The 15,178-nt window shown below is 46.9% G+C and overlaps 2 protein-coding genes across 2 annotated transcripts in view; both read left to right on the forward strand.

The window, feature by feature from the left end:
- Window positions 1-8,482: 8,482 nt before the first annotated feature.
- The window catches only part of LOC148380536 (janus kinase and microtubule-interacting protein 3-like), a 44,065-nt gene continuing 37,369 nt past the window's right edge, over window positions 8,483-15,178 (forward strand). Inside the window, exons 1-4 of the mRNA XM_088365701.1 lie at window positions 8,483-8,656; window positions 8,741-8,811; window positions 8,948-9,052; window positions 9,197-9,309. The gene's annotated coding sequence lies outside the window, so the exon portion shown is untranslated. The remainder of the gene's footprint in view (window positions 8,657-8,740; window positions 8,812-8,947; window positions 9,053-9,196; window positions 9,310-15,178) is intronic.
- Window positions 9,439-11,003, forward strand: LOC148380537 (janus kinase and microtubule-interacting protein 3-like). Its single transcript, XM_088365698.1, has 8 exons — window positions 9,439-9,528; window positions 9,615-9,713; window positions 9,807-10,040; window positions 10,161-10,226; window positions 10,288-10,356; window positions 10,433-10,510; window positions 10,567-10,800; window positions 10,880-11,003. Exons 1-8 carry the CDS (start codon window positions 9,439-9,441, stop codon window positions 10,994-10,996), a joined length of 987 nt encoding a protein of 328 aa, XP_088221824.1. The 3' UTR covers window positions 10,997-11,003.

Consider the following 15,178-nt stretch of genomic DNA (forward strand, 5'->3'; position numbering starts at 1 on the left):
GGGAACAAAAATAGATTAAATAAACTAAATAAGTCTTCTTCTCATTAAATAAATCAGAAAAGTTTGTCTTGTAACCAGTCCTCTTCAAACAAGTAAAGTCTGCCCATTTTGTGCCATAGATTTTGTGTCTATGCCTAGTATTTATACAAAATCAATTTAAACAGCTTCTTTCCTTCATTCACTTTGGAAATTTGGAATTGCAGCAAATCGAATTTTGCCAGGGAACAAAAATAGATCAATTAAACTAAATAAGTCTTCTTCCCATTAAATAAATTAAAAAGTATGTCTTGTAACCAGTCCTTTTCAAACAAGTAAAGTCTGCCCATTTTGTGCCGTAGATTTTGTGTTTATGCCTAGTATTTATACAAAATCATAATTTAAAGGACTTCATTCCTTCATTCACTTTGGAAATTTGGAATTGCAGCACATCAAATTTTGCCTGGGAAGAAAAGTAGATTAAATAAATTTAATAAGTCTTACTACTTCCCATTAAATAAATTAAATACGTCTTACTTGTTCCCACTCCTTTTCAAAAAAGTAGTTTAAAACGAGGGCCCTTCACTCAACCTTTAACCCTATTTCTTCACCTTCTAGACTAAGTGTTAAAGGCTAAATGTTAAAGGCTAAGTGTTAGAGGCTAAGTGCCAGAGGCTATTCGCCAGAGGCGAGTTTTTGTGGGCTGAAGTTTTAGTGGGGTTAGTGTGAATACAATCCAAAAGAATACAACAGAATACAATACAATAGAATATAATACATAGATTAAATTCAATAGCTCTTACTACTTCCCATTAAATAAATTAAATACGTCTTACTTGTTCCCAATCCTTTTCAAAAAAGTAGTTTAAAACGAGGGCCCTTCACTCAACCTTTGACCTCAACCCCGCACGTCACATTGTGTTGTATCTGTGAATGTTGGTTGTGGCCAAATGATAGTTTTCTTTCATTCGTTTAGGTTCCACGGTGTTTGTTGGCTATATGTTTTCCACTGTCAGAAGGATGAAAATACAAAGTACAACGCTTGGACGTGGGCGAAGACGTCACCGGTGAGTCCTTCCTTCCTATTTATTTACCTTCTAGGTGCTAGAGGCTGAGTGTTAGAGGCTAAGTGTTAGAGGCTAAGTGTTAAAGGCAACACAATACGAACAACACAACACAATACGAACAACTCAACACAATACGAACAACACAATATGAACAACACAACACAATACGAACAAAACAACACAATACGAACAACACAACACAATACGAACAACACAACACATTACTATCAACACAACACAATACGAACAACACAACGATACTGCACTGAACAACACGATACCGCACTGAACAACATGATACCGCACTGAACAACACGATACCGCACTGAACAACACCATGCCGCACTGAACAACACCATGCCGCACTGAACAATACGATCCCGCACTGAACAACACCATGCCGCACTGAACAACACCATGCCGCACTGAACAACACCATGCTGCACTGAACGACACCATGCCGCACTGAACGACACCATGCCGCACTGAACGACACCATGCCGCACTGAAAGACACCATCCCGCATTGAACAACACCATGCCGCACTGAACAACACCATGCCGCACTGAACAACACCATCCCGCACTGAACAACACCATGCCGCACTGAACAACACCATGCCGCACTGAACAACATTATGCCACACTGAACAACACCATCCTGAACTGAACAACACCATCCCGCACTGAACAACACCATCCCGCACTGAACAACATTATGCCGCACTGAACAACATTATGCCGCACTGAACAACACCATCCAGCACTGAACAACACCATGCCGCACTGAACAACACCATGCCGCACTGAACAACACCATGCCGCACTGAACAACACCGTGCCGCACTGAATACCACCATGCCGCACTGACCAACACCATCCTGCACTGAACAACACCATGCCGCACTGAACAACACGATGCCGCACTGAACTACACCATGCCGCTCTTAACAACACCATGCCGCACTGAACAACACCATGCCGCACTGAACTACACCATGCCGCACTGAACAACACGATGCCGCACTGAACAACACGATGCCGCACAGAACAACACGACGCCGCACAGAATAACACAATACCGCACAGAACAACACAATACCACACAAACAGTTTTAGATAATATTATGTCGCAGTCATGTGACGCGGACATGACGTCAATAGGCGGAACTCACGGCAAAATTATAATCCGTGGGCGTGACTTGCAACAGGAAGTAGGAAAGCGGCAATGCTGGCAAACAAGACACAGCGGTTAGTAACACGACGACTAACAAGACAAATATTTTTGTTTTCAGCTTGCAACTTGACCGTCTAGGGCGTACAAGGTAATTACAACTCATTGTTTTGAAAAATATGTTTTTTTTGTGTAGCCCTGAAAAGCGAGGGAGTGTGGCGTTTGGGGTGGAACGTCGAACTCGGCGTCTGCTTCCAGCCACAGACGCCAAATTTCGACGATTATTTCGACTGGTCAACGGTCGTAAATTATTGCGTTGATTAAAAACTTTATTTAACTCTACTCTTAACTTTGCCTTTTCAGATATGCGGGTATTACACCGCGGAAATGACGTCAATAGGCTGAACTCTCGCCAAAATTCAAATCTGTGGGCGCAATGGCCTTGAGCGAGACAACGGATACAAACACGACGATTATCAACAGAAATATCTTTATTTTCTGCTTGCAAGTGGACCGTCTAGAGCGTACACGGTAAGTACAACTCATTGTGTTTAAACAGATTTACGTTTGTGAATGTTGGTTGAGGCTAAATGTTAATGTTTGATTTCATTCCTTTAGGTTCCACGGTGTTTGTTGGCTGTATGTTTTCCACTGCAAGAAGAGGCTCGTATCATTGACCATCAGGAGCTACAATGGTGAGTACCCCTTTCGTTGTCCATTTATGTGAAACACTTCCAATTTCACGTCTAACAGTACTCGATTTAACAAATAACCATAAATAAATAGTGTGGGCAGTCAAGTTAACATATGTGATTATCCTGCCTAATATGTTTATCACAAATATGTCACTAATCACTAATATGTTTTTTTGTTTATCACAACACCTTTGGACCTTCAGCAATCGATTATTTCCCTTCATCTACATAGAGACAGAACGATGGTGTCTTAAACATCTCATTCATTTCACCAAATAACTTCACACAGGTGGATAACGGCCGTCTCGGTCACGCTATGTTGCGTGATGCAGTTTTCAAGAACTAAATACATTTATTCAATGAATAAGTCAAGCTAGATCTATGTTTATGATGTTGTAAGTTACGGTACCGATTGAAGTTGAGTCCGAACCCAGTGGAAAACAGCGCTGCGTTTGTGCTCTCCAGGTACAAATGTTGTGATCTCTGACTGACGACCGGGCGAGACTCGAGTAAGAGATGTCCAAACGAGCTCCGGCAGGGCGGGCCAAGGCGGAGTGAACGGGCGCCCTTCAGGCCGCCAATGACGAGCTGAGAGCCAAACTGATGGACGTCCAGTTAGAACTTCAGCAGGAGAAGAACAAGGTGAAAACCTCAACGGACAGACACTGCCTGCCTCCCTGCCTGCCTGCCTCCCTGCCTGCCTCCCTGCCTGCCTGCCTCCCTCCCTCCCAGTTTTCCCGATGTAGATTTGACATGCGTGTGACATGACTGTGTCAGTCTACATCAACAAATGCAGCGAGGACGTCAGCACCACTAAGAATATCATCACCCGGGGCAACCAACGACCCTGGATGACTGAGGAGGTACGTCAAACGCTACGAGTGCCATGATCGTGTCAGCCTACATCAACAAATGCACCGAGGACGTCAGCACCACTAAGAATATCATCACCCGGGGCAACCAACGACCCTGGATGACTGAGGAGGTACGTCAAACGCTACGAGCGCGGAACTCTGCCTTCAAGTCTGGCGACAAGGAGACACTGAGGACAGCGAGAGCCAACTTGAACCGTGCCATCAGGGTAGCGAAGCGAGACCGCAGTCGGAAAATTCAGGATCGTTTCCACGACGCCAACAACACCAGGAGTATGTGGCAAGGCATACGGGCTATTGAAGACTACAAACCACCCTCCCAGGGTGGGTGAAGTTGATGCTGACTTTCTAAATGGTCTAAATAACTTCTTTGGGAGGTTCGAGGCACTAAACGGCACTCCAGCAGTTAAAACTGTCCCCCATCAGGAAGAGGAGGTACTCTGCCTTGACTCCGCCGATGTGTTGAAGACCCTGAGGAGAGTCAACCCCCGTAAGGCCCCTGGCCCCGACAACATTCCTGGGCGTGTGTTCAGGGAATGTGCAAGTCAGCTGGCTGGGGTCATCACAGACATTTTTAACACCTCGCTGGGCCAAGCCACAGTGCCAGCGTGCTTTAAGACTGCCTCCATCATTCCGGTGCCGAAGAAACCTCAAATCACCTCATTTAATGATTACCGACCTGTTGCACTGACTCCGGTCATGATGAAGTGCTTCGAAAGGCTGCTTAAAGGTCACATCGTTTCCAGACTCCCCCCATTATTTGACCCGTTCCAGTTTGCCGACCGGCAAAACCGCTCCACTCAGGACGCCATCTACTCCGTTCTTCACCTGAGCCTGGCTCACCTGGAGGAGAAGAACACCCATGTGCGGATGCTGTTCCTGGACTTCAGCTCAGCGTTTAACATCATCATCCCACAGCATCTGGTAGGAAAATTGGAACACCTGGGCTTCAACACCCCCCTTGGCAACTGGCTGCTAGACTTCCTTACCAACAGACCTCAGTCAGTCAGGGTCGGACAGAACACCTCTGATGTCATCACCCTCAGCACAGGCTCCCCTCAGGGCTGCGTCCTGAGCCCCCTGCTGTTCACCCTGATGACACACGACTGCGTCCCCAGGTTCACCACCAATCACATCGTGAAGTTCGCAGACGACACAACGGTGGTGGGGCTCATCAGAGACAACAACGACCTGGACCACAGAGAGGAGGTGGAGCAGCTGGTGGGCTGGTGCAGAGACAACAGCCTGATCCTGAATGTGGAGAAGATGAAGGAGATCATCGTCGACTTCAGGAAAAAACAGCCTCACCACGCTCCACTGATCATCAACAGCTCAGCTGTGGAGGTGGTCAGCAGCACCAAATTCCTGGGGGTCCACATCACAGAGGACCTCACCTGGACTATGAACACTAAGGCACTGGTCAAGAGGGCACAGAAGCGCTTGTACTTCCTGCGGAGTATGAGGAGAGCCCACCTGCCCCCACCCATCATGAGGACGTTCTACAGGAGCACCATAGAGAGCATTCTGACAAGCTGTCTCTCTGTGTGGTGTGGAGGCTGCACCGCCTCCGATTGGAAGAACGTGAGGAGAGTGGTGAGGACAGCAGAGAGGATCATAGGGGTTCCTCTTCCCTCCATTCAGGACATTTCATCTCAGCGCTGCATGTCCCGTGCCCGTAACATCATCCATGACCCATCACACCCCCACCATGGACTGTTCTCCCTGCTGCCCTCTGGGAAGAGGTTTCGCAGCATCCGCTGCAGGTCCACCAGCTTCTGCAAAAACGTTTTCCCTGCTGTCATCAGACTGTTGAACACTAGAACTGTTGAGCTCTAAACTGAACTCTGCATCACACATTCACAGAACTGTACTTTATGACACTATGGACCTCTATCTCGCACTACCAACTTTACTGAACTTGTATGAACCCTTTAAATAGAAGTTTAATACATGGTTTAGCATTCCTCTGCACACTCTTGAATACTGTTTTGCCTACTTGCACTATTGCATAATTATCACTGCTGCACTTTATACTTATTTTTAATATATATATATATATATATATATAGTATATGTATATATATATATTTTCATAGGATATGTTACTTCTATTCAACTGCAATATCACTACTTTGTTGTAAGACGTATGCAACGGAATTTCGTTTTGTGTGCACCATGTGCAGACAAGATGACAATAAAGTTTGTCTAAGTCTAAGTCTAAGTCATGTCAGGTCAGCTGTCTGGAGAGAGAGAGAAGTCAGGACCTGCGGGCGGAGCACCACCGTGCCACCGCCGCCATGACGGAACTCAAAAGCAAACTCCATGAGGAGAAGCAGAAAGAGTTAGCCATTACCAGGGAGACATTACTGCGGCAGCATGAAATGGAGCTGATGAGAGTGATCAAAATCAAAGATGGAGAGATCCAGCGACTGAATGCCTTGGTCCTCAGCCTGAGGGACGGCTCCATGGACAAGGTGATCCGCTCTATCCGTGTCTGACTATCCGCACGCCACGTCGGGCTTCGATGCGGCCGCTACCGTATTGTGTAGCTTGTCCCCAGTAAGCGTCGCGGCGCTCCGTTGCGGTCTCAACGGCCCGGTGTGGCGCAATGTCTGCTCAGGTGAGGAGGGGGGGCGCTTTGCTGGCGGAGGTGGAGGAGACGCGGCGGTGTCGGGAGACCGAGCGGTGTCGCCTCCACCAGGAGCGCGGAAGAAGCCCTGGCAGCGGCCCAGCAGGCCTGGCAGTCCCGAGCGGCCGAGCTCCGATCGGCTCATCACCAGCATCGGGAGGAGCTGAGCCGAACCAAGAGAGACTGCGAGAGGGAGATCCGCCGACTGGTAGGACTGATCAGATGCGCGGTGCGTGGCTATGTTCCCAATTTCGTTGTATACCTGCAGTGCAATGACACCTAAGGCATTCTATTCTATTCTATTTCACAAAAAGAAAATGTCCGGTTGCTCGCTTCGCTTTTGTCACAGCAAAGGTGTTCTAGTCGATTCAAGAAAAAAATTGGCCGGTTGCTCTCTTTGTTTTTGTCACAATTCTGGCAAATGAGTTTGCCCGCCTGCCTGAGCGCTCCCCGTTTGTACATCCAGACGGATGAGATCAAGCTGAAAGACAGAGCGGTTAGTGTTTTGGATGAAGCCCTGGGGCCGGCCACGTCCACCGCCTTCAGCTGCAGACTCAGGCTGCCGAGCAGCAGATCGCTGCCCTGAGGGATTCCCAAAGGGCGGGCCTAAACTACCCTGGAAGTGGGGTCAACGCCGCTACTAGCAATCCTCTTCATTGCGTAAGCCACCTCATCACACACTTGCAGTACGCATGACTTAGTTCGTTGCTGGAGGAAGGTAGCACAAAAACAGTTTTGAACTTTGAACGAGTGCTTGTGTGTGTGTGTTGCGGGGCGTTTTCAGTCTCAGGAGGATCGGGACACGCGACGGTTTCATCTGAAAATCGCTGAGCTCAGCGCAGTCATCAGGAAACTGGAGGATCGAAACGCCCTGCTTTCTGAAGAGCGCAATGAACTGGTAATTTATTGACGGCACGCTTGAAGGTTTGCGCTACGTTTGATGCGCGCCATCCAGCGAGGCACCCATTGCGCTTGCTCATTAGCTGAGCGGCGCGGCGAGTCGGTTGCCTGGTAGATGTCTTTTATTGGGAGCCAAAGCCACGATTCCGTTTAAACCGATGCAAAAGGAATGGATACGTTCTGGCCCGCGTGTTGTGCGTCTTTCACATCCCGCACTTCATGCTTGCAGCTAAAGCGACTGAGAGAAACAGAAAGCCAGTTTCTGCCACTCCTGTACAAAAACGAACGCCTGAGCAGGAAGAATGAAGAACTCTCGCTGGTGCTGTGTCGCCTTGAAAACAAAGTGCGCTTTGTCACCCAGGAGAACGAGGAGATGGCAAGCTTGGTAAGTCGACGCGGACAACGGCGGCGTGCCAACAGAGTCCACTGCATTTGTGTTCCAGAGAGAAGGCCTAGTTCGCTCAATGACCTGGACCGCGGTTGCGGCCAGCAGGACGGTGAAATGGAGTTCCTTCAAGTTGTGGAGCAGCGGCACATCATCGACGACTTGTCCAAGGTCTTCAGGCAGGCGACTTGGTGCACGTACGGCAGCGCCGCGCTCGCTCGCTGTCGCCAGGAAACCTTTTCCGTCCAAAGCTTGGCCGGCGGCCGCCATCCAAAAAATTGGCCCCTTAAATTCCGACCATTCAAGCAGGAGCATTGTGCGCACGCGTTTGAACACGCTTTAGACTTGTTTTGCCGTTTTCAGCAGCTCAAAGCTCGCGTTTTGTCAGCGCCTTTGCCACTCGCTGTGCGCTGAAAACGACGGACTTGCCCGGCTGCTCAGCCCGTCAACCATGAGCCGCGAGCGCGACGTCATTGTCCGTAGGCAGCTAGTGGCAAAATGCACCCTGTTAGAGTTGCGCTCGCTCCAACTTATTTTGCAAGAACCACACGGGAGACAAGTAAGTTCTTTTGGACACCTGCAGGTGGAGAGTCCATCCGTTGTACGAATGAAGTCTGACTCTCGGCTCCTGCACGAGCATTTTAATTAAGAGAAACAGGGTGGGTGTAAGAGTGGATTGAATAGAGAAAGCCCTTGACCTCTAGTCAAAACATAGCAAGGGGTGTTTTACGACTTTGTGTAGGAAGGGATAAGCGATAGGGATAAATAAATAAATAAATATTATTTATTACAGGTTGCAGTCAAAGTCAAAGCAACATAATGATACGATAAAGATAATCTGGAAAACCCTGACACACCCTGTAGTTGTCACTTTTGGAAAAGACGAGCGTCCCTCCAATCATCGCCGGTGACGTGTTTTTCAGGCTCTGGAGACAGGAGCTCATGTCAGAAATGTCATTGTGAGTCGCGTTTGTTTCTGCGCCGGAGCCGTTTGTTCCCTTTGCATCCAAAGAATCTCAAAGGTGGATTATTTGTGTCGACAGGAGAGAGATTTGCTGCTACGATACCGACGTCGAGAATCTCTGAGGAGGAACAAAGCGTGAGGTCCTGCAAGGTGAGTCTGTTTGTTTGCGGCTGCTTGGTGTTGCGCAAGATGAAATGGCCTTTTTCTCGCTATCGTTCCTCTCGTCGATTCATCGTGAGGTGTCGCTTCAGTTTGTTCAGAGAGATGTTTGCTTCCGCGCCCGCAGGTCATCGAAACATTTTACGGCTACGACGAAGACGTGTTGGTGGACTCGGACGGATCGTCCTTGTCTTTTCACACCGACAGAACCCCCGACACGGAACCCGAAGAGGTAGCCCGCCATTTCTGCCAGCGTATTGGCACCAAACATTCCTCTTCAGCCTGGAATCGGACTCGTCTTTGCGTCGCGGGTGCTTTGTCGCCGGTCTGACTGATTCTGGTACTAGTGCTGTGTTGCATTGGTGTGTGCATGAAGAGGCGGAGCTTCGCTACCGCCAGCTGACGCAAGAATATCAAGCGCTGCAACAAGTCTACGCTCTGCTAGCCCAGACCAGCGAAGGGGACTACGACGCCGAGAAGGAGATCAAGGTGGCGCCCCTTCCCACAACCCCCGGCCGGGTCGCAGCCTCCCCGTTCTCACCCAGCCTCGGGTGTTCTCTGGTCTGAAAGGAGGAGGAGGAGCCTCCCTCCTCCTCCTTTCAGACCAGAGAAAAGCTGATGGTAGAAATGGGTCACTATCAAAGCAGAGTCAAGTGGGTGGAGGAGAAGCAGCTGCTGCGTCAGAGCAATCAGCAGTTGGCCGAAAAGGTGACGGAAAGAAAGGCGCTGGGCGGAGTCGCTTGGCGTCACACCCGTCGGGAAGCCCCGCAGATGAGGTCTGACTGTCTTTTCAGGTCAGGCGGATGGAGGCGGAAGAAGCGCGTCTGAAAGAGTACATCCAGGATATCCGAGACCAAAACGAACTGCTTGAGTTCCGCATCCTGGAGCTGGAGGTGGGAAGACTCGCACAAGCGTGTTGAGGCCAGAGATGTGACGGACGGACGGACGGACGGACGGACGGACGGATGCATGCCTCTGCCTTTCAGGAGAGGGAGTGGCGCTCCCCCGTCTTGAAGTTCCTGCAAGTCCGTTTCCCAGACGGCCTCAGCCCTTTGCAGATCTACTGCGAGGCCGAGGGCGTGAGCGTACGTAAGGCGTCCCTCGCAACCCTAACCTTAACCCGAGGTCCCAGAACACCTTACATTGCTCCTTGCGCCTTTCCCCCGGACATCGTCATCAGTGATCTGATGAAGAAGCTGGACATCCTGGGCTATAACGCCGTAAGTGTATGTCGAACTCCTTATGTTCGCACTCCACGAGACTCGGCGGCTCAAATGTGACTTTTGGAAGGCTTTGCGCTGAAAGAAGCTTGTTGACGCTGTGCCTTTGGGCTCTTGCAGAATCTCACCAACGAGGAGCAGGTGGTCGTGATTCACGCCAGGACCCTTCTCACCCTAGCCGAGAAGGTAACGCGCACGTCCACGCACGCTCTCGCATTCTGCTTATGTGACAGCAGCCTTTCCTCAGTGGTTAGAATACATCAAAGTGACCAAGTCAGCACTTCAACAGAAGATGTTGGACATTGAAAGTGAGAAGGTAGACAGACACGCGACATCAGCCAAGGGGAACTCCGGCAATGTGCCCCAAAAATTCTGACCTTGAGCTGTGCTAGGATATGTTCTGCAAGCAGAAGGGCTACCTGGATGAAGAGTTGGACTTCAGGAAGTGTTCCATGGACCAGGCTCATAAGGTAAGCCGCCCTCAAATCTCCCGCCGGACCACTGATGGACGAGGATTGCGGCCCAGAGGATCCTGGAGCTGGAGGCCATGTTGTACGAGGCGCTACCGCAGCGGGACTGCCCCGCCACGGACGGCGAAAAAGCCAGCCACGCTGGCGTGAATGACGTGCTGACGGCGGATCAGAGAGAAGAGCTTAGGAGCGCCGTGGACCAATGGAAGCGAGCCCTGATGTGTGAGTTGAGGGAGCGCGACGCTTGCATCCTCCAAGAGAGAATGGATCTGCTGCACAGCGCGCAACAGGTAAGGGCCCAAAGCCAGCCCGGCACTTACTTGCACGCTTACTGGCTTTTGAAGGCAACTTTCAGTTTGTCCGTCCTAGAGGAACAAAGAGCTGAAAGAATTCATCGAAGCTCAGAAGAGACAAATCAAACAATTGGAGGAGAGGTTTCTGTTTCTCTTGCTATTCTTCTCCTTGGCCTTCATTCTGTGGCCCTAACACCAGCTGGTGACGTGATGCTTTGGACATCCTTCCGTCTCAGATGCCCAAAAGTACTCTTTGCCACATCTGCGGCAATACGGTGTCTTTTCAAAGGTGCAAATAAATCCAGCGTGGGCGGAACACGCACGTCTTCGTTTTTTCCCGCTTTGTTTGTGTGACAGCTGTTGTGAAAATGTTATACAAATAAAAATGTATAGTACAGGTTTCGCATGCGGCTCTTTTATGTTCATATCAACATTTGTGTGTGTGTGGGGGGGGGGGTTGTGCGTGTTGGCTTCACTTGAGTTCAATTTGGTATTTTGGTCAAAAGCGCATGTGGTGAAATTCCACAAAGTAGGATGGGCAAACACATTCCAGTAAACTATTAGTGTCAATTGGGTTCTCGAAATGGCAGGGAAAAGATGCACAGCAAAACGGAAATATGTAGATGAACACAGGACGTTTTTATCAGAGTGGGAAAGTTTCAATTTTTTGTTGAACGTGATGGCAAACCATTCTGCCTGATATGTCAGACCTCAGCGCATTTCAAAGATTCAAATCTTCAGCGCCATGCACTTCAGCTCACTCCATGCTAACATTGATCAGGCGTCGAACCCGCAACATCATGCTGAAGAGGTGGCCATGCTAACCAGTGCGCCATTATGTCAACGCATAATAACTGTAAGTCTACTGATCAAAACAGCGGTTACTATATGACGTCGCTACGTCGTGGTCAAGTGACGCAGACAAGACATCAATGGACGGACCTTCCTCCGAAATTAGAATCCGTGGGCAGAGTTAACTTGTTTAAAAGGGAGTGGGCAGAAGAAATATTTAATTTATTTAAATCTATTTTGAGTGCACACCATTATGCCAATGCATAACAACTGTAAATGTACTAAACAAAACAGCGGTTGCTATATGACATCTGCCACGTTGTGGTCACGTGACAGACGTGACGTCGATGGGCGAAACTTCCGCCGGAATTCAAATCCGCGGGGAGAGTTAACTTGTTTAAAAGGGAGTGGGCGGAAGAATTATTTAATTTATTTAAATCTATTTGGAGTGTGCGCCATTATGTCAATGCATAACAACTGTAAGTCTACTAAACAAAACAGCGGTTGCTATATGACGTCTGCCACGTCGTGGTCACGTGACGCTGACGTGACGTCGACGCCTACTTTACATCCCACCGATCACAGGACCCCTCGGCTGCATAACCGCGCCCCCTTCCCAACCAATCGGATTTGCTATACGCGAAAACGACACCAATGGGCGGGACTTCCACCAAAATTTGAATCCGTGGGCGTGGCTCGCAACAGGAAGTAGGAAAATGGCGATGTTGACAAAGACACAGCGGATGGTAACATACGACTAACGAGAAATATTTTTATTTTCTGCTTGCAACTGGACCGTGCAGAGCGTACACGGTAAGTACAACTCATCGTTTTTAAAAAGGAAGTACTTTTGTTGCCCTGAAAAGCGAGTGAGTGTGGCGTTCGAGGGGAACGTCGAATTTCGACGATTATTTCGACTGGTCAACGGTTGTAAATGATTGCGTTGATTAAAAACTTTATTTAACTCTACTCTTAACTTTGCCGTTTCAGATATGCGGGTATTACACCGCGGAAATGACGTCAATAGGCGGAACTGTCGCCAAAATTCAAATCTGTGGGCGCAATGGCCTTGAGCGAGACAAGGGATACAAACACGACGACTATCAACAGAAATATGTTTATTTTCTGATTGCAAGTGGACCGTCTAGAGCGTACACGGTAAGTACAACTCATTGTGTTTAAAAAGATTTACGTTTGTGTAGTTTGCGTTGCGTTACATCTGTGAATGTTGGTTGAGGCTAAATGTTAATGTTTAATTTCCTTCCTTTAGGTATCACGGTGTTTGTTGGCTGTAAGTTTTCCACTGCAAGAAGAGGCTCGTATCATTGACCAGGAGCGAGCTACAAGTATCATTGACCAGGAGCGAGCTACAATGGTGAGCAGCCATAACATTTATGTTAAACACTTCCTATTTCATGTCTAACAGTACTTGATTTAACAAATAACCATAAATAAATACAGTGTGGGCACTGAAGTTAACATATGTGATTATACTGCCTAATCTGTCACCGAGTATATTGTTGCAAAGTGATATAAGATCCAAAATTGTAATTCAGAATAGTTTTCAAAAGAAGGTCATTAGAATTATATACAAGTCTGATTACCCTGAACATAATAACAAGCTATTAATTAAATCACAAATTCTTCAATTCAAAGATTTGGTAGATTATCAGACAAATAATGTCTAACAGTAATTGATTTAACACATCACGATAAGTAGATTGAGTGTGGGCACTCTCAAGTTAACATATGTGATTATACTGCCTAATCTGTTACAGAATATGTTGTTTCCAAGTAATGTAGAATAGATCCAAAGTAGTAATCCAGAATAGTTTTGAAAAGGATATTAGAATAATAAACAAATCTGATTACCTTGAACATAATAACAAGCTAAGTGTCCTATGTCCTATGAAGTCAAAATTGGGCACCATCATGTGGTGAAATTTGGAATTGCATCACATCCAATTTTGCCTGGGAACAAACAGATTTAATAAATCTTAGTCTTAAATAAGCCACTCCTCAAACAAGTAAACTCTGCCCATTTTGCGCAGTAGATGTTCTGTTAATATCTAGTATTTATACAAAGTCATAATTTAAATTGCTTTCATTTAACTAAGCGTTTAATACTTCCTATCAGGTCTCAAGTCAAGATTTGGCAAAATACAATTTCAGGAAATCCAATTTTGCCAGGGAACAAAAATAGATTAAATAAACTAAATAAGTCTTCTTCCCATTAAATAAATCAGAAAAGTCTGTCTTGTAACCAGTCCTCTTCAAACAAGTAAAGTCTGCCCATTTTGTGCCGTGGATTTTGTGTCTATGCCTAGTATTTATACAAAATCATAATTTAAACGACTTCATTCCTTCATTCACTTTGGAAATTTGGAATTTCAGCAAATCGAATTTTGCCAGGGAACAAAAATAGATCAATTAAACTAAATAAGTCTTCTTCCCACTGAATAAATTAAAGAAGTCTGTCTTGTAACCAGTCATTTTCAAACAAGTAAAGTTTGTGTTTATGCCTAGTATTTATACAAAATCATAATTTAAAGGATTTCATACCTTCATTCACTTTGGAAATCTGGAATTGCAGCACATCAAATTTTTCCTGGGAAGAAAAGTAGATTAAATAAATTTAATAAGTCTTACTACTTCCCATTAAATAAATTAAATACGTCTTACTTGTTCCCACTCCTTTTCAAAAAAGTAGTTTAAAACGAGGGCCCTTCACTCAACCTTTAACCCTATTTATTCACCTTCTAGGCTAAGTGTTAAAGGCTAAATGTTAAAGGCTAAGTGTTAGAGGCTAAGTGCCAGAGGCTAGGCGCCAGAGGCGAGTTTTTGTGGGCTGAAGTTTTAGTGGGGTTAGTGTGAATAAAATCCAAAAGAATACAACAGAATACAATACAATAGAATATAATACATAGATTAAATTCAATAGCTCTTACTACTTCCCATTAAATAAATTAAATACGTCTTACTTGTTCCCAATCCTTTTCAAAAAAGTTGTTTAAAACGAGGGCCCTTCACTCAACCTTTAACCTCAACCCCGCACGTCACATTGTGTTGTATCTGTGAATGTTGGTTGTGGCCAAATGATAGTTTTCTTTCATTCGTTTAGGTTCCACGGTGTTTGTTGGCTATATGTTTTCCACTGTCAGAAGGATGAAAATACAAAGTACAACGCTTGGATGTGGGCAAAGACGTCACCGGTGAGTCCTTCCTTCCTATTTATTTACCTTCTAGGTGCTAGAGGCTAAGTGTTAGAGGCTAAGTGTTAGAGGCTAAGTGTTAAAGGCAACACAATACGAACAACACAACACAATACGAACAACACAACACAAAACGAACAACACAACACATTACTAACAACACAACACAATACGAACAACACAACGATACTGCACTGAACAACACGATACCGCACTGAACAACATGATACCGCACTGAACAACATGATACCGCACTGAACAACACGATACCGCACTGAACAACACCATGCCGCACTGAACAACACCATGCCGCACTGAACAACACCATCCCGCACTGAACAACACCATGCCGCACTGAACGACACCATGCC

This window comes from Syngnathus floridae, chromosome 21 (genome assembly GCF_059516105.1).
Source record: "Syngnathus floridae isolate MCC-2025c chromosome 21, RoL_Sflo_1.0, whole genome shotgun sequence".
NCBI lineage: Eukaryota > Metazoa > Chordata > Actinopteri > Syngnathiformes > Syngnathidae > Syngnathus > Syngnathus floridae.

Bases quoted from the DNA above. Each gene is read 5' to 3' on its own strand.
- LOC148380537 (XM_088365698.1), top strand. From the start codon at position 9,439: ATGGTAGAAATGGGTCACTATCAAAGCAGAGTCAAGTGGGTGGAGGAG. The intron at 10,227-10,287 runs GTAACGCGCACG...GCCTTTCCTCAG, and splicing joins TTCTCACCCTAGCCGAGAAG to TGGTTAGAATACATCAAAGT. The intron at 10,357-10,432 runs GTAGACAGACAC...GAGCTGTGCTAG, and splicing joins TGGACATTGAAAGTGAGAAG to GATATGTTCTGCAAGCAGAA.